The sequence below is a fragment of the Dysidea avara genome, chromosome 11 (assembly GCF_963678975.1).
Source record: "Dysidea avara chromosome 11, odDysAvar1.4, whole genome shotgun sequence".
In the NCBI taxonomy this organism is placed as follows: domain Eukaryota; kingdom Metazoa; phylum Porifera; class Demospongiae; order Dictyoceratida; family Dysideidae; genus Dysidea; species Dysidea avara.
In genome coordinates this window covers 15956768-15981389 of record NC_089282.1, presented here as the reverse complement: position 1 = coordinate 15981389, position 24622 = coordinate 15956768, and the positions used below count along the sequence as shown (strand labels likewise).

The window sequence follows — 24622 nt, the reverse complement described above, 5'->3', positions numbered from 1 at the left end:
TGTAGAGACTTCAGCTACAAACAAATCAACCTGCAGAGAGATCAGCTACACACAAATCAACTTGTAGAGAGATCAGCTACAAACAAATCACCCTGAAGAGAGGTCAGCTACAAAACATCACCCTGTAGAGAGATAAGCTATAGACAAATCACCCTGTAGAGACTTCAGCTACAAACAAATCAACCTGCAGAGAGATCAGCTACAAACAAATCACCCTGTAGAGAGATCAGCTAGAAACTAGACACAATGTAAGGAGTTCAGCTACAAGCAAATCACCCTTTAGAGAGTTCAGCTAAAACAAATTAACCTGCAGAGAGATCAGGTACAAACAGATCACCTTATAGATAGTTCAGCTACAAACAAATTACCCTGTAGAGAGATCAGCTAGAAACTAGACACAATGTAAGGAGTTCAGCTACAAGCAAATCACCCTTTAGAGAGTTCAGCTAAAACAAATTAACCTGCAGAGAGATCAGGTACAAACAGATCACCTTATAGATAGTTCAGCTACAAACAAATTACCCTGTAGAGAGATCGGCTACAAACAAATTAACCTGCAGAGAGATCAGCTACACACAAATCAACTTGTAGAGAGATCAGCTACAAACAAATCACCCTGTAGAGAGATCAGCTAGAAACTAGACACAATGTAAGGAGTTCAGCTACAAGCAAATCACCCTGTAGAGATTTCAGCTGCAAACAAATCACCCTGTAGAGAGATCAGCTAGAAACTAGACACAATGTAAAGAGTTCAGCTAGAAGAGGTCACCTTATAGAGAGTTCAGCTACAAAGAAACCATCATGTAGAGAGTTCAGCTGCAAACAAATCACTCTGTATAGAGTTCAGCTAGAAAAAGTCACCTTGTAGAGAGTTCAGCTACAAAGAAACCATTATGTAGAGAGTTCAGCTGCAAATAAATCACTCTGTATAGAGTTCAGCTAGAAAAAGTCACCTTGTAGAGAGTTCAGCTACAAAGAAACTGCCATGTAGAGAGTTCAGCCTCAAACAAATTACGGTGTAGAGAATTCAACTACAAACAAATCGCCCTGTAGAGGGATCAGCTAGAAGAAGTTACCTTGTACAGAGTTCAGCTACAAAGAAACCATCATGTAGAGAGTTCAGCTACAAAGAAAGCACCATGTAGGAAGTTTAGCTGCAAACAAATCACCTGTAGAGAGTTCAGCTAGAAACAAATCACCCTGTAGAGAGATCAGCTAGAAGAGGTCACCTTGGAGAGAGTTTGGCTACAAAGAAACCATCATGTAGAGAGTTCAGCTACAAAGAAATCACCCTGTAGAGAGTTCAGCTAGAAGAAGTCACCTTGTAGAGAGTTCAGCTACAAAGAAACCATCATGTAGAGAGTTCAGCTACAAAGAAACCACCATGGATGTAGAGAGTTTAGCTGCAAACAAATAACCTAGCTGTAGAGAGTTCAGCTAGAAACAAATAACCCTGTAGAGAAATCAGCTAGAAGAGGTCACCTTGTAGAGAGTTCAGCTACAAAGAAACCATCCTGTATATAGTTCAGCTATATTTTAAGTCACCCAGTAGAGAGATCAGCTGCAAAAAAATATCCTGTGGGGAATAATGGGCATGTAATAAATATATGTATATAATTTGTATAAAATAAAATCAAAAATAATTGAAGTATTAAAAATCTTCTTTAATTTCTTTTTTTCTTCCTGTGGTAAAGAAAAAAACACATGGGTTAAAAAGCCCCAAAGCCAGCCATAGGCCAGCTTTGCAGTATACAAATACAAAAAGAGGTGATATCTAATCAAAAACAGCCAAGCTGTAAAAAAAGGTGCGGCCCCCAAAAAGGCCATGGTGAAAAAAGATGTGAAATCCAAGGTGGCGACCAAGAAATGGCTGTGATGGTAGGGTAATGGTTAAATTTTAATAACGACAAGTCAGGTGAATTTTGTGCCGCTTGGTCTTGGCACCAAATTCACCTGAATTGTCGTTATTAAAATTTAACCATTAACCTACCATCACAACCATTTCTTGGCCACCACCTTGGATTTCACATCTTTTTTCACCATGGCCTTTTTGGGGGCAGCACCTTTTCTTACAGCTTGGCTGTTTTTGATTAGATCAGATTTACACCAAATTTGATGCTAGAATTTTCCTGTGAACTCCCTTTCTGTGTGCTAAATTTCAAAGTGATCGGAGTACGCGTTTGCATTTTATAGCAATTGTTGCAAGCGTGCGAAAACAGGAAGAAGAAAAAAAGTGAAACTTTGGCAGCTTGTATCTCAGAAATGGCTGGTGTGATTTCCTTCACATTTGGTATGCAGACTCCCCTAGCTGGCGGGCAACTCTATAGCAAATTTGGTTCCAATCGAATAAGGGATCACCGAGATACAAAAGTGTGAAAATGACTTTTTCTTTCTTCCTGTCAATATACCCACGGTGTGCGTGCTGGCTTCTTGGGCCGCATGACACACTATCGTGTGTCTTGATAGATATTTGTAGGAGTATTTATTCGTTTTGTGTTGTTATGTACACTTTATGGCATTTGTACAATGTTATGTGGTAGATATTTGCACAAGTGTTTATTTGTTTGGTGTTGCTCTATGGCTTTGTGGAAAATGTTGTTGTGGTACAATTAGGGAAAAAGTAGGCAGTAGAGCTAGGTGTGGTGGAAGGGTGGTGTGTATAACTAGGAAAATATTGTAATTATAGTCATGACTCATGTGTTTTTGTATGTATACATGCACACATATGAAATCCATGATAAGTACTGATTTTCACTCTGGGGGTGTGCACTGCTCGAATCTGCAAAATGCATACCACCCAGGGTGTTGCCACACCAATCAACATGTTAATAAGCATAGAAAAAGTATACATTAGATGGGATGGCTTTAACTACTTTAATTTAATGGGGAAGGTTTATCTTTCCAAAGATATTATGATAAATCAGTTATATTCTTCAATTAAACACTTAAATGCAGTTCAGTGAGAGCAAAATACATGGACAAAAATCTGTTAAAGCTATGGTGTTTTAGAAAGTGGTTTGTTAATTGTGGAATTTCTATAAGGAAAATGTTTCAGCAAAATTATGCCTAGTGAAGTATTTCTTAGTTGCATTGTTTCACTTTGTCTAAGTGCTTTATGATGAAAATTAAGGGTCCAAATGTGTGACTGCTTATTAGTTATCATGCCATTGTAGATTATAATCAAGTAATGATTATGGATATATTAACAGTAAGACGGTTATGCGTTGCAGACTAAGTTTGCATATTTCTTAGTATGAGTTTGTATTAGAAGTGTATGCAGATGCAATAAGCATGCACATTAATTTTACATGGATGGTTGCTACCATATAGGTTATCATGCAGTGCATATAATTATATAATTATACTGAACTTTGGGGCGTAAACATGCACACACACACACGTATGCATTTATTAATTGTTGTTCCATCAAATACATTTCTAATACCCGAGCTTCTACATCTTCAGGAATATTTTAGAGCATGTGTTTGGGTATAGAACGTGATCATTTTATACCAAAGCAGATGACTTTCAAAGTACATAAGTTGTAGTTATATCACAGCAGGAGTAGTCAGGCAAACTCCACATATCCAAACTAGCCTAGTTAAGTAAAAGGACATCAGTTACTAGAAATTGGCAGCAAGTTTCAAAACGTTTTATCCTTTTGTAGAATTAAATCTATGAATGTTTCTGCTTGTATGGCTGTGCTCGTTTATATGTGGTCAAGTAAATCATGTGCAATATACATTACAGATAGCTGCAAATAAGATCATATATCAAACATATCAAGGGATTGAGAATATTAAGATGGAAATTGTTCGGGATAGCTATCCATGTTTTAGAGTGACAGTGGCTCACATACACCAAAAAGCTCAACTGAACCCCAGTTTTGGCATATGTGTTCAAAGTGAGGATTTGCTGACCATTCATGTACCAGGAGGTATGCTATATGGTCTTATTCTTGTTATATGGTTTTCTTACTTTGTCCATACTATATCTACAAGTAGAAGGAATGTTAAGCTGGATTAGGGATCAAAGAACAAAAAACAGGGAAAAAAGGGAACAACTAAAAAGTTTTGAAACAAGGGAGGTTGCCTATACCTACAGATATACTAGTAGACATCTAATCCCTACTCTTCAGTCTATAACCATGACTGAATTAAGGATTACATGTCCACTATTATATATGCAGGAATAGGCTACCTCCCTTGTTTCACAATTTTTTAGTTGTTTCCTTGTTTTCCTTCTTTTTTGTTCTTTGATCCCTAATCCAGCTTAAAATGCTAATTTTTCCCTCTACTTGTTTGTTTACTTATTTGTAACACAATTATGACTACTGAATCTACGTGTAGTCATGTGTGCCACATTAAAAGAAAGAATGGCACAAGGCATTCTATAAAATAATTTTGTGTCAAAACGCATACCCCAATAATCAATTATGCACTTAAAGGTGAGGCGGCCATATGGTTCATTAGTAGCCATACTCCACTCATTACGCAGTGTTACAAGTGAAGAACAGTACAAGAAACTTCTCCGCAATGAATGCAGTCACTATGGATAATGCGGGCGAAAAGCATGACACAGCCAGAGGGAAGCCGTATTGCGCTATCGCAAATTGACACCTTGTGTTATCAGTGAAAAGAACTGGAATGAAAAGGAGGACAAAGGTAAGTCCATGATACATGCACTGTATGTATTGCAGTTGGCGAAATAACACGTCTCAGGATGAAGCGACATCAAACAGTTAAAAAAAAAGCCCATAGCCGTATCCACTGTTGAGTTATGCTTGGCTAAAGGCATCAGTTAGTTAGTCAGTAGAAACTTCATTTGAATAGGAGATTTTTAAAATTCCTTAGAAGCTTGTTGGAAGGGTTTGGGGCCACTTTAAAGGAATTTTGGGTTTGGCTATGCCTAACCAATACTGCCAAGCTGTTATGAAGGAAATTTGAGGCTGGTTTTAGGGTGATATTTTTGGCAAGAAATCCTAAAACTGCTTGTTCCCTAATACTACTATACTGTATGATATTACAAGTGGAAGAAAAATTTAGAATTTTAAGTTTGATTAGCTAAACTAGTAAAACAAGGGAGTAGCTTAAAAAAGTGAAACGAGGAAACTGCATGCCTATAGCTACCTATGTACTAATGGATATTTAATCCCTAATTTAGTCATGGTAGCTACCTGCAATTTTACTAGTAAACATTTTCTCCCTTACTTCAGTCTATACCCATACTGAAATAAGGATTAAATGTCCAGTAGTATATCTGCAGGCGGCTATATGCAGCTTTCTTGTTTGACTATATTTTACCTATTCCTTGTTTCATTACCTTTAATTTATCTTTGATTCCTAATACATAATAGTTAGAGACCTACCATGAGGATCTTTGTGATTGTAAAACCCGAGGAGCCAAAGTTTTTAAAAGCTATGAAGATCTGAGTGGGTGGTCTCTAACTCACTTAGAAAACAGTGAGGGTGTATCATGTCATCATATTTTGCGCAAAATACAAATCCATAATCACTTTCTACATTGCTATATATAAGAGGAGGCTCACTGATCTGCTCTGCCTCCTGAGGGAGGTATACACTGTATTACTAATGAACCTGTACATACTGCATTAAAATAAAGAATGGCACCTAGCATAGCATAAAATTAGTTTTGTGTGTGAACATGCCCCAACCATCACTACTGAAAGATGAAGTGGCCATTATACTTTTCTTTAGTTATGTTCTGCCTAGGGCTGCACGATACTATCGATTCTGCGATAGTATCGATACCTAATTTGGTATTGCGAAGGTAAAAATGAGTATCGCCAGTATCGGGTAGATTTAATTAAGGGCACGTGATGAAATTCACTTGTGTCAAAATGGCATCTGAGCAGTCAGACACGTTAAAACGTGTGAATCTCACTCCGCTTACTGGTACCATTAGTCATGCCTGGCAGTATTTCGGTTTTAAAACGAAAGAAGGAAAGGCTGTGTAGCCATCAGAGGTTAGTTTTCGAATGTACTTGTATTGTGTTATGGAATGTGGTTCGCGCGTTCATCCAGTAAATACTACTACTAAACCTAGTATGCTTAGTCGCTAGACAAAACATCTTGTACTAAATATAACAATTGTTTCATGCTCTCGTAGACGCGAGCCGACTCCATATTAGTACCATTCCATGCCAGCCTGTGGTGCTAAGACTCATAGTCTGCATAGCTCGCTAGTTACATTTTCACTGTTCTTTACAGGTGTTTTGTGACTGTGTGAGCCCATTTGCCAGTTGAAATATTGTGATAATACTACAAACTTATTCAAGCATTTGCAAATGTGCCATCCACGTATTTATAGTTGTACAAAGAAGGCAAGGCAGGATAAAGCTAAGTCATTGGCGAATGGTAGCTCTTCTTTACCTAGTAAGAGTATTACAGAATGTTTTGTAGCTCATGAAAAGTACAAGAGTGATAGTCCACATGCCAAGGAGCTCACTAATGCAGTGGAGTACTTCATAGCAAAAGATTTAATGCCAACCAGTGTAGTTCAAGGTGATGGATTCCACAAGTTGTTGGAGAAGCTCGATTCTCGTTATAAATTACCAAGCCGAAAGACCTTTTCAGACAGAGTAATTCCTACCATGTATAACAATACCAAAGATATCAAAGGTTTAAATGATGCCAAATATGTTGCTGTTACTAGTGATTGCTGGACAAGCAGGGTCATCCAGAGTTATATCAGTATAACTTCACATTTTTTTGAAAACCAAATTGGACTGAAAGTTTGAACACTTTGTTTTAGAAAGTAGGGAACTACCTGGGAGTCACACTGCTGAACACCTTGCAGAAACCATCAAGGAGTGTTTACATGATTGGAATATTGAAGAATCGAAAATCAGTTGCATAACAGTCGATAACGCTTCTAATATTATATAAGTTGAACAGGTATTGGAATGGCCATTCTTACCTTGTTTTGGTCACACGCTTAATTTGGCAGTGAAGGCTGGCCTTGCCATACCTAGGGTGCAAAAAGTCATTTCAAAATGCTCAAACATAGTAACACACTTCAGAAGATCTAGTAAAGCAATGTACACTTTTAAACAAAAACAAGTTGCTCTAGGCCTCCCAGAGCATTCATTGATACAAGATGTCGAAACATGGTGGAACTCTACATACAGGATGATGGAACGTATTTGTGAACAGCAGGCATCGGTTTGCGCTGCTTTAGTCAATCTCAAAAGAGTTGACCTCATGCTACAAGGTGATGATATCAAAATCATGGAAAAGATGATTGACATTCTAAAGCCATTTTTTCAGATAACAGAAAGTGTTAGTGGAGAAAGCTATGGTACATTATTATCAATCAAGCCTCTTCTTCATCACCTTCTCAAAGATGCTCTGAATCCAACAAGTGATGATCCAAGTGTGATTAAGCATCTGAAGGAAGCAGTCAAGAAGAACCTTGAGCAACGTTACCAATCTGCTGAAGTATCTAGATTACTTGATGTTGCTTGCTTTTTGGATCCCCATTTCAAAGAGCTTCCCTTTGTCTCTGTTACAGAACGTTCAACAATACATGATATAGTTTGAGATGATGCTGCTGCACTTTACACTGAGTTATCATCACAGTCTAAAGATGACGTATCCATTGTGTCAGTCACTTCAACATCTGACTGTGATGATTCTGGGCCACCTAGGAAAAAACAAAGACCAGTGCAGAAGCTGTACGAACAATACTAGCAGACATGTTCCAACAATCTAATAACAATACAAAAGAAATAGAACCTCAAGATGTGGCTGAATCAGAAATTGTCAATTACTTAAGGGAAAAGCCAGTGTCAGTGAATTCTGACTCTAAGGAAAACAAAACTGATCCACTAGAATGGTGGAAGGATAATAGTTCTCGATATAAGCTTTTGTCTACTTTGGCTGCAAAATACCTATGTGTTCCAGCCACCAGTGTTCCCAGTGAGAGAGTTTTCAGCTGTACTGGGAACATTGTAAACTCTAAACGAACATGTATACATCCAGAAAACATTAATATGTTATGTTTTTTACACAACAATTTGTAACTTACTATTGTTGTACTGACATTATTGTAAGCATTACAGTTTTCAGCTAATAATTGATACCTAAAGTATATTGTGATACCAAAGTAATGGTATCGTGATATGCAAACTTTGGGTGGTATCGCACAGGCCTAGTTCTGCCCATTGCACAGCATTATGCATGAAGAAATGTCCTTACATTCAATCCAATTGCTACAGAAAATAAGATAAGAGTGATAGTCAGCCAAAGGGAAGCTGTATTGCACTACTGCAAATTGACACCTGTGTGCTGTCAGTAAAAGAACTGGACTACAAAGGAGGACAAATATAAGATGCGTGCACTGTACATACTGTTGTATGCCAAAAGCTACTTGTCAGGCTGAAGTGTCATCTAGCAGTGTAAAATTCATGCTCATTGCCTTAACCATTATTGAATTATGGTTGTCTGAAGACATCAGGCAGGTAGGTGGAAGGGTAGGCAGGTAGGCATGCAGGCATGCAGGCAGCATGGCTGGCAAATAATATTCGAGTTTATGGATTTTTCTCTGTAAGTGTTTTCTTGTTTTTAATGATGTAATTGAAGCTGAATGGAGTTAGACTATTCCATAAAGTGATCTTCTCAGTGTATGATATTTCCATGATTTTAGATGTGGCTTTTTTAGCAGACCTACTAAACAGTACAATAATACTGTTTGTTAATATGAAGAAAAATTACTTCAAAACAGCCAAGCTGTAAAAAAAGGGTGCAGCCCTCAAAAAAGCTAGGATGAAAAAGATGTGAAATCCAAGGTGATGGCCAAGAAATGGCTGTGATGGTAGGTTAATGGCAAAAATTTTTATAATGACTATTCAGATCAATTTTTGTTGCCTCCTCACCTGAATTTTCATTATCAAAAAGTTTGCCAGTAACTTACTATCACTGCCACCACATCCACCACTTTGAATTTCATGTCTTTTGCTTTTCTGGGAGCCACATGGTTTTCTACAGCTCGACTGTTTTGGATTAGATACTGTGGGGCTTCTTTAACCTGTCCTTTTTTCTTTGCTACAGAAGGAAAGAACAGATCTAAAGCAGATATTTATACTTGTGAATTATTTTTGATTATTATTCATCAGTAAATATACGAATTTTATTACATGGAGTCTTCTCAACAACTTAACTTGTTTGTAGCTGATCTCTCTACAGTGTGACTTGAAATGTAGCTGAATCCTCTACAGTGGTTTGTTTGTAGCTGAACTCTCTACAGGGTGATGTATTGGTAACTGAACAGAGTGACTTGTTTGCAGCTGAACTTTCTACATGGTGACATGAAATGTGGCTGAATTTGCAAAAGGGTATATTTACATGCCAGCAAACAAAATGATATAACACTTGACTCTATATACTGATTGACTTGCTCTTAGTATCACAATGCAGTCAGATACTGCAGCCACACTCATGGAAAATTTGGGCAATTGCATGCAATGATATAAAAGTTATGAAGTTTCAAAGTGGTCAAATTTTATGTGTGAAAAACAGTACCTTTTTGCAAAATGTAGCTAACTCAACTTTTTAGAGGTGATCTTCTCTACACAGTGAGTTGTTTGTATATAGATAAATTCTATACAGGGTGATTTACGTACATGGCGAATTGACATGTAGCTGAACTCTATACAGGGATACTTTTTCTTGGTTGAACTTTCTACAGGGTAGTTTGTTTCCTGCTGCACATGGTGATTTTAAATTTAGCTGAACTTTCTACAGGATGAGTTGTTTCTCTCTCTACAGGGTGATCTGTTTCTAGCTGAACTCTGTACATGGTGACTTAAAAATATAACTGAACTCTCTATAGGGTATAACTCCTAGCTGATCTTTCTACAGTATGAATTTTTCTAGCTGAACTCTCTACAGGGTGACTTGTTTTTAGCTAAACTTTCTACAGAGTGACTTGTTTCTAGTTGATCTCTCCGCGTAGTGACTTGAAATTTAGCTGAACTCTCTACAGGGTGACTTAAAATGTAGCTGAACTCTCTGCATGGCGACTTGTCAAACTCACTACAGGGTGACTTGTTTCTAGCTGAATTCTCTACATGATGACTTGAAATGTAGCTGAACTCTCTACAAGGTGATTTGTTTGTAGCTAAACTCTCTATGTATACTGACTTGAAATTTATCTCAACTCTCTACATGGTGACTTGTTAAACTCACTACAGGGTGACTTGTTAAACTCACTACAGGGTGACTTGTTTCTAGCTGAATTCTCTACATGATGACTTGAAATGTAGCTGAACTCTCTACAGGGTGATTTGTTTGTAGCTAAACTCTCTATGTATACTGACTTGAAATTTAGCTCAACTCTCTACATGGTGACTTGTTGAACTCACTACAGGGTGACTTGTTTCTAGCTGAATTCTCTACATGATGACTTGAAATGTAGCTGAACTTTCTACAAGGTGATTTGTTTGTAGCTAAACTCTCTATGTATACTGACTTGAAATTTAGCTCAACTCTCTACATGGTGACTTGTTGAACTCACTACAGGGTGACTTGTTTCTAGCTGAATGCTCTACATGATGACTTGAAATGTAGCTGAACTTTCTACAAGGTGATTTGTTTGTAGCTAAACTCTCTATGTATACTGACTTGAAATTTAGCTCAACTCTCTACATGGTGACTTGTTGAACTCACTACGGATTGACTTGTTTCTAGCTGAATGCTCTACATGATGACTTGAAATGTAACTGAACTCTCTACAAGGTGATTTGTTTGTAGCTAAACTCTCTATGTATACTGACTTGAAATTTAGCTCAACTCTCTACATGGTGACTTGTTGAACTCTCTACAGGGTGACTTATTTCCAACTGATCTCTCTACAGGATGACTTGTTTCTTACTGATCTGACTTATTACTAGCTGAACTGAATTGTTTCTATCATAAACGATTTCTCTACAAGGTGACTTGCTTATAGCTGGTCTCTCTATAGGGTGACTTATTTTAAACTCTACATGGTGACTTGAAAATTGTAGTTGAATGGTTGTAAAAGTATAATAATCACATGTACAGGTGGATGGTAGTGTGCATACATAATAAGTGATAGACACGTGTTGGTTGTTTTTTAGACTTATTCTATAGATATTATAGTGGCGACGAGGATGGTGACAATCACTATCGGTCGTCTTGATGAACTGGACATCGACAAGGATGATTCGAACTGTTATATTGAAAGAATGGAACAAATTTTTGTTGCCAATCATGTTCCCAATGCCACGAAGGCTGCTGTATTTTTGTCAGCAATTGGGGCAAGAGCATATGAATTGCTACGAAACTTGCTAGCACTAGACCCACCCAAGAACAAGTGATTCAATGAATTAGTGATGATACTTCATTCTCATTTGAAGCCAAAACTACTTGTCATAGCAGAAAACTACAAGTTCTACAAGCAAACACAATGAAAAGACAAAAGTGTGGCAAATTACATCGTAACACTGAAACAATTTTTGAGACATTGTGAGTTTGATGCTTTTCTAATGACACCCTCCGTGATCAGTTTGTCTGTGTACTCTGTCAACAATCAGCCCAAAAGAAGTTACTGACCGAAGAGAATCTCACATTTCAGAGAGCTTGTGAAATTGCTCAGGTAATGGAATTGGAGGAGAGAAATGCTGGTCAGCTACAGACCTCAGATAGTGGTCCTCAGGAGGTGCAGGCAGTGAGTGAGAGATACATACTTAAGAAACAGTCATACAACCATGCAAATGAAACACCACAAACAGGAAGACAAGCCAAGAGCTGTTATTGGTGTGGCGGGATGCACAGAGTAGAGGCCTGCAGATTTAGATCAGAGAAATGTAGAAAATGTGGAAAGATAGGCCACATACGTAGCAAAAAAAAATGTCGCACAAGAGAGTCTGCAAATCAAGTTACCGATCGTGACAGTGATAGTAATTCTGAAAACCAGGTGACAGACCTAGATGCTGAGAGTGATACCAATTTGAATGGTGTTGTTTCTACCTAGTCAACGAAGGCAGGATACCTGGTTATCATAGCCGTAGGAGGGCACATGCAGCTTGACATTGGCGAAGCTGCCCTGATGGAAACTAAACCGATGAAGAGTTATTCTGGGGACAAACTGTGACTGCTGGGGAAGATACGTGTTCCAGTCAGATATGAGTTGCAAACAGCTACTTTACCACTGGTAGTAGCAAAGTACCTTTACTAGGAAGAAACTGACTAGAGCACATCAAGTTAAATTGGGCTGAGGTATTTGCAGTGCAACAATAAAATCCGGTGAACAACCTCATTCTTAGGAATTCCAAGTTGTTTGAAGCTAAGATGGTGAGGGTAAAATCACTAGTATGAAAGCATATTACTCTAGAAGAGCAAGCTCAACCAGTGTTTTGGAAGGCTTGACTGGTACCATATGCCCTCAAGAAACCATTAGATGACAAGTTGAATGAAATGGAAAGAAAAGGAGTACTGATCAAAATAGACCATAGCAGTTGGGCATCTCCAGTGGTTCTTGTACTGAAGCCAGACAAGAGTATCCGGATGTGTGGAGATTATAAAGTCAGCAAAAATCCTTGGGTCAAGACAGATGGATATCCATTGCCTACGGTGCAAGACCTATTCACTACTCTAGCTGGGGAAAGTTTTTATTCAAAAAGATAAACTTGAAGCAAGCTTACCAGCAAATAGAAGTGGATGGAAGTTTGCAAGAATTTCTCACAATAAACACCCACAAAGGCCATTACCGATACACAAGATTGCCTTTTGGTGTTTCCAGTGCACCATTCATTTTCAAGCTACCATGGATCAAATTTTGCATGTTTAAAGAATACCATTTGTTACATGGATGACATATTGGTATCAGGTGTTTATGAGTCTGAGCATCTACAGAATGTAGAACAGAAATTTCAAACTAGAGGGATTAAAGTTAAGTACAGATTTTTGTAACAGGGTGTTGAGTATCTGAGACACAAAATTAATGCAACAGGACTCCACCCCACCCCAGACAAGTTCCAGGTGTTTGTGGATGCCCCTGAACCTTCAAATTTAAGTGAGTTAAAATCTTTCTTAGGGTTGAACTATTATGGCCGTTTCTTGTCAAATTTGTCTACTATGGTACAGTCAGTTGTTGTGTAAGTGGTCTTGGTCCCCAGAATGTACAAAAGATTTTCAAAGACACCAAAGAGGCTTTACTAGACAGTTTACGAATGGCTCAGGGCATGAAGTGCCTGCATGCTATTTGGAATTACATGAGGAAGGTGAAGTTGAAATATCAACATGTATTTGGCACAAATACAAGGATGTGACAGCCATTTTGAAGTCTATACACGTGACAAAATAATTAAAATGATGACAAATGACCGTCCCACTATAAAAGTGCCACGCGGTTGAGTTCCATTGGTTTCATTGTAGTTCTTGATTTGTGACTTTCACAATGCAGTGACCTACAACTCTTCAGCTGGAAATTGTGCAGGTGAACCTAACAGAGAAACTGGAGAAAATATACCAATTAGTAATTTAAAAACAGGGTGTGGTGGGAGGTACATGTTGATATTTCAACTTCACCTTCCTCATGTAATTCCAAATAGCATGCAGGCACTTCGTGCCCTGAGCCATTTGTAAATTACATTTCGGAAGGCTCCATTTCATATCAACATGTATGGTTTGAAGCACTATGGGATGCCAAAATGTTTGTGCCAAACTTAGTTTTGTCATCCCCATCCAAATTCCTATAATAAAACTTCTGGAAGGTGCCTTCTAAAGACCAGTCTGCAGCCTCCTGTATCTGCTTAGTTGTATCACCTACTCCAGCTGCTTTAGAACAGGCAGTTCCTCGCACAGAGTGTGACTTGAAAATGCTGATATCTATCCCAGCATCCTTCATAGTCTCCTTAAGCCACCTGGAAATTGTAGAGGAGGTCACTGGGTTGTGCTTCCCAATCCAAGAGAGGAACAAGCAAATTTTTGGCTTAGATGATTGCAAATCTCTAAATTCCTTGGTACACTATTCATAAGCCCTTAGTGTCACTACTGGACATAATATAGGGTGATCCTTGAAGCACGGAAAGAAATAATCTGGTATTTGCTTAGATGACCTGTTCTGCTTTGCTAAATGAGTTGGTCAGAATGTCACCCCATCTGACCGATAAGACCTCCAGTGCACATTCAGGTTGGACAGGTCAGCTAATCGAAAAGGTCTAGTCAAGGCTAACAACATTACAGTCTTAAGTGTTAGTTGCCTAAGGGTCAGTCCCTCATTGTTACCCAAACTCTTGAGGTAGTTAATTACTGCACCTACATCACAAAAGGATGAATATCTAGGCATGAGTGGTGTTTGATGAAAAGCACCCTTCAATAGTCTTGCAACTGCGGGATGAGTTCCAACACTGACTCCATCCACCACTTCATGTACTGAAGATATTGCTGAGCAGTCACAATTAAGAAACTGATATTGGTAGCCCTGAGAGGAAAGGTCAGCCAGGAAGTTTATGACATCTGCTATAGGTCCTGACAGGGGATTTATACCCTGCTGATGACACCAGCTAGCCCATTTAGCAAAGGAGGAACTGTAGCTGGAGTTACTCTTGTCTCTCCATGAGGTGAGCATAAGGCTCGAAGCCTCTGAAGAAAATCCCTGTGATGAGTAGGATTGCCTGAGATAGGCCAGGGGATCAGTTGGGGCACTCCCTGTTTCATGAGGAAGTCCTGACCTATTGGTGTCACTACCAGATCTGACAGGGTCGGTAGAATCAGAGGGTAATCCTCCAGGAGTTCTAGCACTACTGATCCAAGATTGGGTTTTCCACAAGGGCGTTATTAACACCAATCAAGCTGATTGTATTTTCACCTTGGTAAGGCAATGATGGATCAAGCACCAAGGTGGGTTTGCATAGCCCTGCTGTTGAGACCAATCCTGCATAAAGGTATCTGTTGCTGCTGCTTCTGGGTCTGCTCTCCAGCTGTAAAACAGGGGGAGTTGCTTGGTCAGGCGAGAGGCAAATAAGTCCACCTCTAGGGGCCCCAGCTTCTCTCGTATTCTCTGAAACACACTTGGGTTCAGCATCCAATCGTAATGGTCTCGAACTGAGTGAGATTCCTGGTCCAAGGTGACCCAGGAGGTGTTCTGCAGTGAGTGTGATGTTCCTGGACATTCACCAGGTCCACACTGTGATTGCTAATTGGCACAAGAGGGTGGAGGTAGTGCCTCCCTTCTGGTTGATGTATGTTACTGCCGTTACATTGTCCAAACGGAGAAGAATTGTTGTATTCGTCCAATATTTCCCGAATTCTTGGAGAGCTAAAAATTCTGCCAGCAGTTCCAGGTAATTGATGTGATGTTCCTCTCCTCTGCTGACCAAACACCTCCTGTTCGAGTCTGACCATTCAGTACTGCACCCGAGCCCTTGCTGGATGCATCAGACTCTATTGTCACAGACGGGACTGTTGGTGCAATGGGGTTTGACACGAACTTCCTGTCCAGGGATAGCCACCAGGACAGATCGGCTCTGCTTAATGGGTTCAGCTGTATTACAGTATCGAACTTCCCCTTCACCCCTTTCTGTGTGTGATTTGTCGGGTGCAAAGAATTCATCAGAGACTGCAGTGCTCTGTAATGAAGGGGAGCTAATGGCAATGCTCGCATGGTAGCAGTTGCTTTATCTACAATTTGGGCTATCTCCCTCACTGACATTGATGTCTGGGCCAACAGTCTGCGGGAATCTTGTTGGGTCTACTGGATCTACGGGCATCTACTGGCTTCATAAGTTTGGTGAAAACCCTCGGTGCATATGACAGGCAGAATGGTAGACAGGTGAACTTGTACCATTTGTGCTCCCTTGGAAGGTGGGAAATGATTGATGGTCTGGGTGGATTGGGACCTGCAGGTATGCATCCTTTAGGTGCATTTTGGCCATCCAGTCCCCTTGCTGGAGGAGGTCTGGAAGGAGGTGAAGGCCCTCCATCTTGAAGTGCTCCATCTTCACGAATTTGTTGAGGCCCTTCAGATTTATCACTGGCCTCTGACGTCTATCCTTCTTCTCCACCAGGAAATCTGGGACACATAATTGTCTGGTGATAGATGGGTCTCCACTATTACTCCTTTGTCCAGTAACTCTGCAACCTCTGCTGTTACTAGGGTTGCATTCTCCTTTGTGGTATGTATTTGATGTGGCATGTGGGTCTGGCACGGTACACTTATTAAGTCCAGTTGGTAACCAGCCACAGTTTGTAATACCCACTGATTTTGAGTCAACACTTCCCAGTTTGGTAGGAAGTGTGACACTCGCCCAGCGAATTTTTGGCAGCTTATTAACAGGTTCATGTTGTTTATGAGAGCCTGTATGTGATGTGCTTGTGAACCCTGTAACTGAATATTGGTCACAACATTTAATGAATGATTTTGCACATAAGATAAATCGCGCACATGACTTATTAATTGTCATTTCTTTGATGACTGTTTCTGGGAAGTTTTGCTGTTGCTGGGTTACAATCCCCTCTGCTTGTAATAGCCGCTGTAGTGGGCGCCACCCCTGCGACCTTTGTTTCTTTGAGAGTGGCCCTTGTGAAAATCCAGGTGAGGCTTTTCTATGCCCAGGGTCTTAGTTAAGGCTGCAGCTGCTTCCAGCCTCTCCCTTGCCAGTGTGCCAAAGTTCTCGCCGAACAGCATAGGAGCAGCATCCTTGAAGTCCCAATCTCTCACCAAGTCCTTCAAACGAGGTTTCATCTGTGTGAGTAGAGCTTTCCTGTGAGCAACTGTGTTGTGGGCATTGGCATTGCCCAACAACTGAAGGGATGTCTGAATCGGTCCGATCACTTCGGTTGGTAACTCCAGCTTCTCTGCTCTCTTCAGAACATACACTAGTGGGTTTACTGCGTTCAGCCCAAAATTCTGAAGTCGACTCGCAGCTCTGTCCGTACGGTGAGCCGCTACAGGAATACTGTACGGAAGAAAACTTTGGCGATCAAAAAGTTTTGCGAATTTACAATAGTGGAATTCTGGCGAATAAAAGTTTGGCGAATCAATAATTAGCTTCGTGATTCTAATTAAAGCTTAAAACGTAAGCTCCGCATGTGCCGTTTGTGCCCAGGTGCAAGTGTGATTCCGTTTTGTGATTCAGCGAAGTTGACAACAATGCGATTTTCTGTGCAGTCTATGATTCATGGCTATCATAAATATAAAATTATTTGGGAGAATCCAAGCATTGGTGGAAGTTTGATCTGCGAACAAGAGATTGGCAATTGCTATGACAGCCATGCCGTGGCAGTTAAGAAAACCATTGAAGGAGACATTATAACTGTTGGGTACGTCCCAAGAAAAATTTCTGCAATATGTTCGATATTCATCAGGCGTGGTGGTAGTATTGTCTGCTTCGTAAGTGGTTCCCATAGATACTTGTCTGATTTGCCACAAGGTGGACTTGAAATACCTTGCATTTTGAAGTTCGCTGCGAGTAATTTAAATGAAGCAGGCAAGGTGAGATGACAGATAGAATCTACATTACAAACATGTACTTCCGAGTGTACCGGTACTACAACTCTGTCAAGCAAAGTTGTTGCACCAATGATGAGTAACCAAAGTGAAGATCAGTCTTCAAGCTCTACACCCATTGACAGTGATATTCCAATTGATCCTCTGGCTTCGATGTTAAAGATAGATGACTGTATATCAGATCTGAGTGTAGATATTACAGAGAGTTGTAGAGTTGACGAACCACTAGCCAAAAAGCAAAAGATATTTGATGCTGAGAAAATCATCATGGGAGAAGAGCTCTCAGATATTGAAATCAATTATGCTCAACGATTACTAAAGGAGAAGCATCCAAAGATTAATGGGCTACATACAACATTGTAGAAAGGAAAAATTCCAGAAATTGAGGATAGTGTTCAGATTGTACATTGTTCAACAAGACACCATTGGATAACTGTTTCTACAAGCTTGCATCTTCATGCATCAGAATGCCTTCAGCACATGACATGACTACTGTGGTATTAACAGCTGTTCCAGTAGATCTCATATAGGTGACATTTTCTCTGACTTGCTTATCCAGTTCTTCTCCTATCTTCAGGGGACGGCCATTTTTTTTCAAAGAAAATTTTTTAAACTCTTTTTCACTGGGAACATCACCCTTGACTTGCAGATACTCTTTGATACAAGTTCTTTAGCCGACGAATGCTATTTTCATTCAGCCGCTTCAACAGTTCTGGATATTTCTTTGCGAAGAACTTCATGGCAGTTGTTGTCCCATATTCCGCAGCCCTCCGGGAAACTAGCAGTTTTTGAGCTGACGTTAGTTTCTGATATGGCCCTCTGCTGCCTTTCTTACAATCGGCTGACATATCTATTACGTCAGCAACTCGTTCGTTTGCCGAAGCAATCGCTCCCGTCGGAATTGATGAGCTTAATGGCCCTGTAGGATCTGGTAAAACACTTGCAGAAGGACGAACCTTACTGTAAGTATGCTTAAGAATCTTAGAATTTGGCAGTCAAAAACTTTGGCGAATCGTTATTGATTCGCCAAATTCGCCAAAGTTTTTGATTGCCAAAGTTTTCTTCCGTACAGTAGTACTGCTCACTACCGGGTCCAGCTCTAGGCACTTCAGCCATCGGGAATCAGGTACTCCATACTTCTCTGCCTGCAAGGTCCTGTCAGTTTTTTTCAGTTTGGAGTCGAACGATGTCTCAATAAACGCACAAGCCTCTTCAAACATTGAACCAGCTCCTTCGAACCAGTGGCGGTGCGGTGAAGGTCGACAAACTCTTCTTCCTCATTGTCATCCTCATCTTCACTGGCCCCTTCAGATACAGTTTTTCGCCTCTTGTTAGGAGGGGGGCCAGAGCTGGATACTAAGTCGCTATTTTGTGAGCCGGCATGTGAGTTACTACCACTGTGTGTGGTCTCGCTCTTGAGTGTCAGGATTTCGGCCTGCATGGCCTTGACGCTTCCGCATAAACCTGCGATGGTCTTCTTCGTCTCTTTGTCCATCGAGCGTCTCAGCATGTGTCAACTGTCACAGCCAAAAAAATGCCAATGGAACTCGACCACGTGGCACTTTTATAGTGGGACTGTCATTTGTCAATTATTTTGTCATGTGTATAGACTTCAAAATGGCTGTCATATTCTTGTATTTGTGCCAAATACATGTTGATATGAAACAGAGCCTTCCGAAATGTAATCCAGCATTGGCCCATTATGATGCCACTAAACCTTTGCAATTAGCTTGTGATGTGTCACCCTATGGTGTAGGAGCAGTGCTGTCACAGTTTGACGATGATGGTATGGAAAGACTAGTTGCTTTTGTATCGTGAGTCTTAAGCTCAGTGGAAAAATTACGCACAGATAGAGCATGAAGCTTTGGGTATAATATATGGGGTATGCAAATTCCAACAATACCTTTATGGTCAGGGATTTATGCTTTATATAATTATACAGATCATAAACCACTTACAACAATTTTAGGACCAAGGTCTGGTATCCCTACACTAGATGCAGAGGTGGGCTTTTATACTTTCAGCATACACTTACCAAAACTAGTGTATTGCACTTCTGGTAATAATGCAAATGTGAATGCTATGTCAAGACTGCCTGCTGCGTATGAAGAAGAAGATATTTTCCAAACAACATGCCTAGAAGAGTTCCCAGTTAGAGCATGTGATATTAAAAATGCAACCAGAGTTGATCTGGTTTTAGCCAAAGTAATAATGTACATATAACGTGGGTGGCCTCAAAGCACGAAAGATTTATCAGATGACCTTAAACCATTTTGCTGGAGGAGAAATGAGCTTACCATAGAACAAAGCTGCATTTTATGGGGATTACATGCCAGAAATTCCGGGATAGGTTGTTAAACGAGATACATGAATAACACCCAGCCATATGTAGAATGAAAGCTCTAACCAGATCTTACTTATCGTGGTCACAGTTAGACAGAGTGTTTGAAACCAAACTAAAACCATGTGAAGTGTGTGCAGCAGACCAAAATTCTCCACCGTCAATTCCACTGCATACTTGGCAATGTTCATCCCATATTTGGCAGCATTTTCACATTGATTTTACCCAAAAAGGAAAGAACACTTTCATAGACGTCATTGACAGTCACTTGAAGTGGTTTGCAGTTATTGAAATGTGAAGTATTACAGCAGAAAAGACATGTAAAGTTATGTAGTCAATTTGTGCATCTTATAGACTTCCAGAAGAAATAGTAGGCAACAATAGTCCCCAGTTCACCGCTTCAGTGTTCAGAGGTTTTTAAAGCACAAATGAGATCAACAAGCGTTGTTAGCTTCATACCCATTCAGCATCAAATGGTGCTGCAGAATGATCCATGCAAATCTTAAAGAGAAACCTGGAGAAACTGGTGTTACAAAAAAAGGGGAAATCTGTCGATGTTGAACCAATTAGCAAACTTTTTGTTTGCGTACAGAAATACACCACACACTGTGACTGGAGAGATCCCCGTATCATTGTTTTTGAAACATTCACCCAGGACTAAACTGTCACTAATTCATCCAAATTTAGCAGAGACAGTTGAAAGCAAACAGACACAGCAAAAGCAGTATCATGTTACCCCCACCTCACAGTTACGAGAAGTCACCAAGGGTAAGAAAGTATTAGTTAAGAACTGTAGTGAACATCCAGGAAATGTGAGATTGAAGAATGTTTTGGGCCAGTCACTTACCTGGTAAAAAGTTTTGGGGACTTCTAAGCAAGTTCATGCTAATCATCTTGTACGACAGCCTGTCTTAATAAATACAATGACCACACCAACCCAAAGTGGTAATAACAAAGCTTTTGAGCGTTGATACTTGCTCTAATGCACACAAGTACAACACACGTAGTAAAAATTAAGGAATTCTTTTGTAAACGTGTTGATTTTTACAGTGTATCACACTTTTTATTGTAAGAGCCATAGGAATTCTCTCAGTAGGAGGGAGGAGTGTAGTATATAATATCACATGTACAGATGTATGGTGGTGTGCGTTAATAATAAGTGATAGACATGCACATGTTGGTTGTTATTGTACTAGAGATATTATAAGGGTGACTTGTTTCTAGCTGATCTCTCTACAGGGTGACTTGTTTCTAATTTTCTAAATGATTTCTGTACAGGGTGAGCTGTTTCCACAGGTATCTGATCTCTCTACGTAGTGAATTGTTTTTAACTGAATTCTCTACAGGCTTACTTAAGATGTAATTGAACTTGTTACAGAGTGACTTGTTTCCAGCTGATCTCACTACAGGGTGACTTGTTTCTAGCTGAACTCTCTACAGGGTGACTTGAAATGTAGTTGAACTTTGTGCAGGGTGACTTGTTTATAGCTAATCTCTCTACAGGGTGACTTGTTTCTAATTGATCTCTCTACGTGGTGATTTTTGTAGCTGAAGCCCCTACAAGGTGACTTAAAATGTAGTTGAACTCTCTATAGGAAGGCTTGTTTCTATCATAAATGATCTCCCTACAGGGTGACTTGTTCTAGCTGATCTCTCTACAGAGTGACTTGCTTGTAGTTAAACTCTCACAGTGCTGGATGGACTGATATGGTTAGCCAAATGTTTTCCGGTTGATTTTACTGCATATCAGCCACTAAGAAGCTAGCACTGCCTTGTTATCTTGTGTCTGGACTTCAATCATCCATATTTAGTCATTCTCTTGCCAACTGATTTATACCCACTTTCCACCCCTTTGTAAGCACTTACGATACTACTTCACCCGTCCAACTGCTCAGATTTCTATCTTATGTGGCGGGAACTCTACAAGCAGCTACAAGTGCTGGAAGGTAATAAATTGATGTATTTTTTGTGTAAATTTCATATGCGTGCTTGTTATCCTTGGAAAATTATGTTTATCTTGAAACTTCTAATGTGCAATTTGGACCAAAATCCAGTACTAGTGTAAAATGACATAAAAATTAACACCAGGAATAGAGATTGCTTAAAAAGTAAAGATGGATATGGATAAAGTAAAGTAAAAAGTCAATGGATTTGGTAGAAACTAAGGCACTAGGCCTGTAAAGTCCTTAACAGAAGTAAATGAAATTTATAGATCAAATGTGACCGGATCTGCGAAAACAGGACATAATCGCATATTTTTCGAATTCCTGGTTATAAAATATTTATAATCTACTTAGCTAAGTGTACCCACTGGCAAAGTTTCAGCTTCATATCCCAATAACTTTTGGAGTTACAGCCCTACAAAGTATCAACAACAAGAAAAGTCGATATGTACAGCAAGTATAGGGAAAATAAATTACAGGCATTTACAAAAACGGTTGTAACTTACCAACGGATTGAGGTACGGAGCTAAACGTTCCACCATCGTGTTTACCATGAACAGGGGAATCAATTACTAGGTGAATTGTTCCTTTATTCACCCTTCTTCACTGCATAAAAAGGCGAACGTTGTGAAGAAAAATTGATTGCGTATGATTGCTTTGACATGACGTAAACAAACACTCATAACTTTTGTATCCTTGGGTCTACTGCAATAAAACAAAGATTTTCCAACTCCTCTTGAGCAGGCAAATACAATGATATCCAGGGTTTTATTGTTAGTCCCTTCCTTCACTATCAAAGAGGGGTTAAAAAAATTACGGAATTTTTCAATAATATGCAAGTATTTCATCCAATGTATTCAATGCTTTATATTGTAAATGTAGGCTTGTGCAATTATGTCCCTTTTTCGAAGATCCAGTCACAAATTAGTGTAATCTACATAGCCAAATGTATACCCTGGTGAAGTTTCAGCCTTATATGCCAATAAGTTTTGGTGTTATAGTCTCTACAAAGTAGCAACAACAGAAAGATTAGTTTGTACAGCAAATAAAATAAAAATTACAGGCGCTTACTAAAGTAGTTGTAACTTATGAATGTGGTAACATAGGGAGTTGAAATTTGAACCATATTGTTTGCCAGGAATAAGGAAATCAATTGCTAGGTATGGTTTCCTTGCATCATCTTTCTTCACTACTTACCAAGGCGAGTTCAGTGAATAAAGTTTGATTACATGGAATTGCTTTGTTGTGATGTAAATAAATGACCATAGTCAACTGCAACGAAACAAACTCCTTTTGAACAGACGAATAAGACGATATATAAATTTTACTGTTATACCCTTTCTTCACAAAGAAAAAACACTTTAAAAGTTTACAGATTTTTTTTGAAATATGCAAGTATTTTATCCATTGTTTATACTCTAAATTTAGATTTGTGCCAGTATGCCAGATTTTTGCAGATCTGGTCACATTTAATGTCATCTACTTGTAATAGTATAATACAAATATCAGATCAGTATAATCAGCATTGGGCCTTTAAGGTACAAATAAATTGGATATTGGCACAACCTGAAAAATCTGTATTGGTAAATTTCCACCATTTGAAGTGAAATGAGACAATTTCCATTTCATTCTTACATGACAAAACCACTGAAGTACTACTGTGAATCAACACTTTGTGCTGTAAGCAAAAAAGAATGACACATAATGGAGAACAAAAGTACTTAAGTCCATGCATGATGCATTCAATGTAGCTTCTGCAATTGGCAAAAAGACTTGTCTCAGTAGCTAGGTGTACAAAGCAGCATTAAATGGTCAAGAAATCAAGCCCATAGTATTAGCCACCTTTGAAGTATGTTTATGTCATTCAGTCAGTAAGTCAGTCAGGCAGGTAGTAGAAAATTCTGTTAAATATTTTTATTAAAAAGTTGATAGAAGTTTTACAAGTGATTTTGGTTGCTCTGAAGGCACATTTGAGCTTGATTATACCAATTCTACCAAGTTGTTACGAAGGAAATGTAAAGTTGGTATTTTTGGTGGAAAGTACAAACCTTAATAACAAGACACACAGTAGTGTGTCATGCGGCCCAAGAAGCCAACGCGCCACACTGTGAGTATATTAACAGGAAGAAAGTAAATGCGATTTTCACACCTTTGTAGCTACGTGATTCCTTATCCAATTGAAATAAAAGTTACTACAGAAGTGCCGGCTAGATAGGGGAGTCCACTTTTTAAATTTAAAGAGAATCGCTCCAGCCATTTCCGAGATACGAGCGGCCAAAATAGGTTTTTTTTCTTCTACACTTCTTTTCGCACACTTCGCAAAATCCGCCATAAAACACAAATGCGTGCTCCAATCGGGCTGAAATGTGGCACACTTAAAGGGCTCATTAAGGCGAATCTCAGTACGACGTTAATAGGAATCCGATGAACATTTACGGAGTTATGACCGATTATTTGTGTAAAATAAGGTCGAAGGTCTGTCTCGCCCACAGGGTAAACCACTTGAAGGAATGAGCTGAAAATTGCTATGTAGATGGAGTAACTATTGTAGGAGTGCCTTTTTTGTGATTTGAAAGGAATACAGCTAAAGGCCATCGAGATATGACACAAAGCCCAACCTGTGTCACAATTACGTGATCGATTTTTATGAATAAAAAAACTAATAGTTTTCTCGCCTACCAGGCAAGCCGCTTAAAGTAATGAGCTGAAAATCGGTGTGTAGCTGGAGTAATTATCATAGAAAGTCCTTGCAGTAGTACAGAAGAATTGGATTACATACTACTGAGTTATGATTCCAAATCCAACTACGTGTAGCATATGCGAGATCGAGATACTCTAATTAGGG

The 24622-nt window shown here is 39.4% G+C and overlaps 1 protein-coding gene across 3 annotated transcripts in view; it reads left to right on the top strand.

Moving 5' to 3' along the window:
• The window catches only part of LOC136239413 (uncharacterized), a 249491-nt gene that overhangs the window by 149087 nt on the left and 75782 nt on the right, over positions 1-24622 (top strand). For all 3 annotated transcript variants that reach the window (XR_010693453.1, XM_066030144.1, XM_066030142.1), the window contains exon 21: positions 3751-3937. Coding sequence is in view for 2 of the 3 variants with exons in the window: in XM_066030144.1 (XP_065886216.1) it covers positions 3751-3937 (187 nt within the window). In the remaining variant the exon portion in view is untranslated. The remainder of the gene's footprint in view (positions 1-3750; positions 3938-24622) is intronic.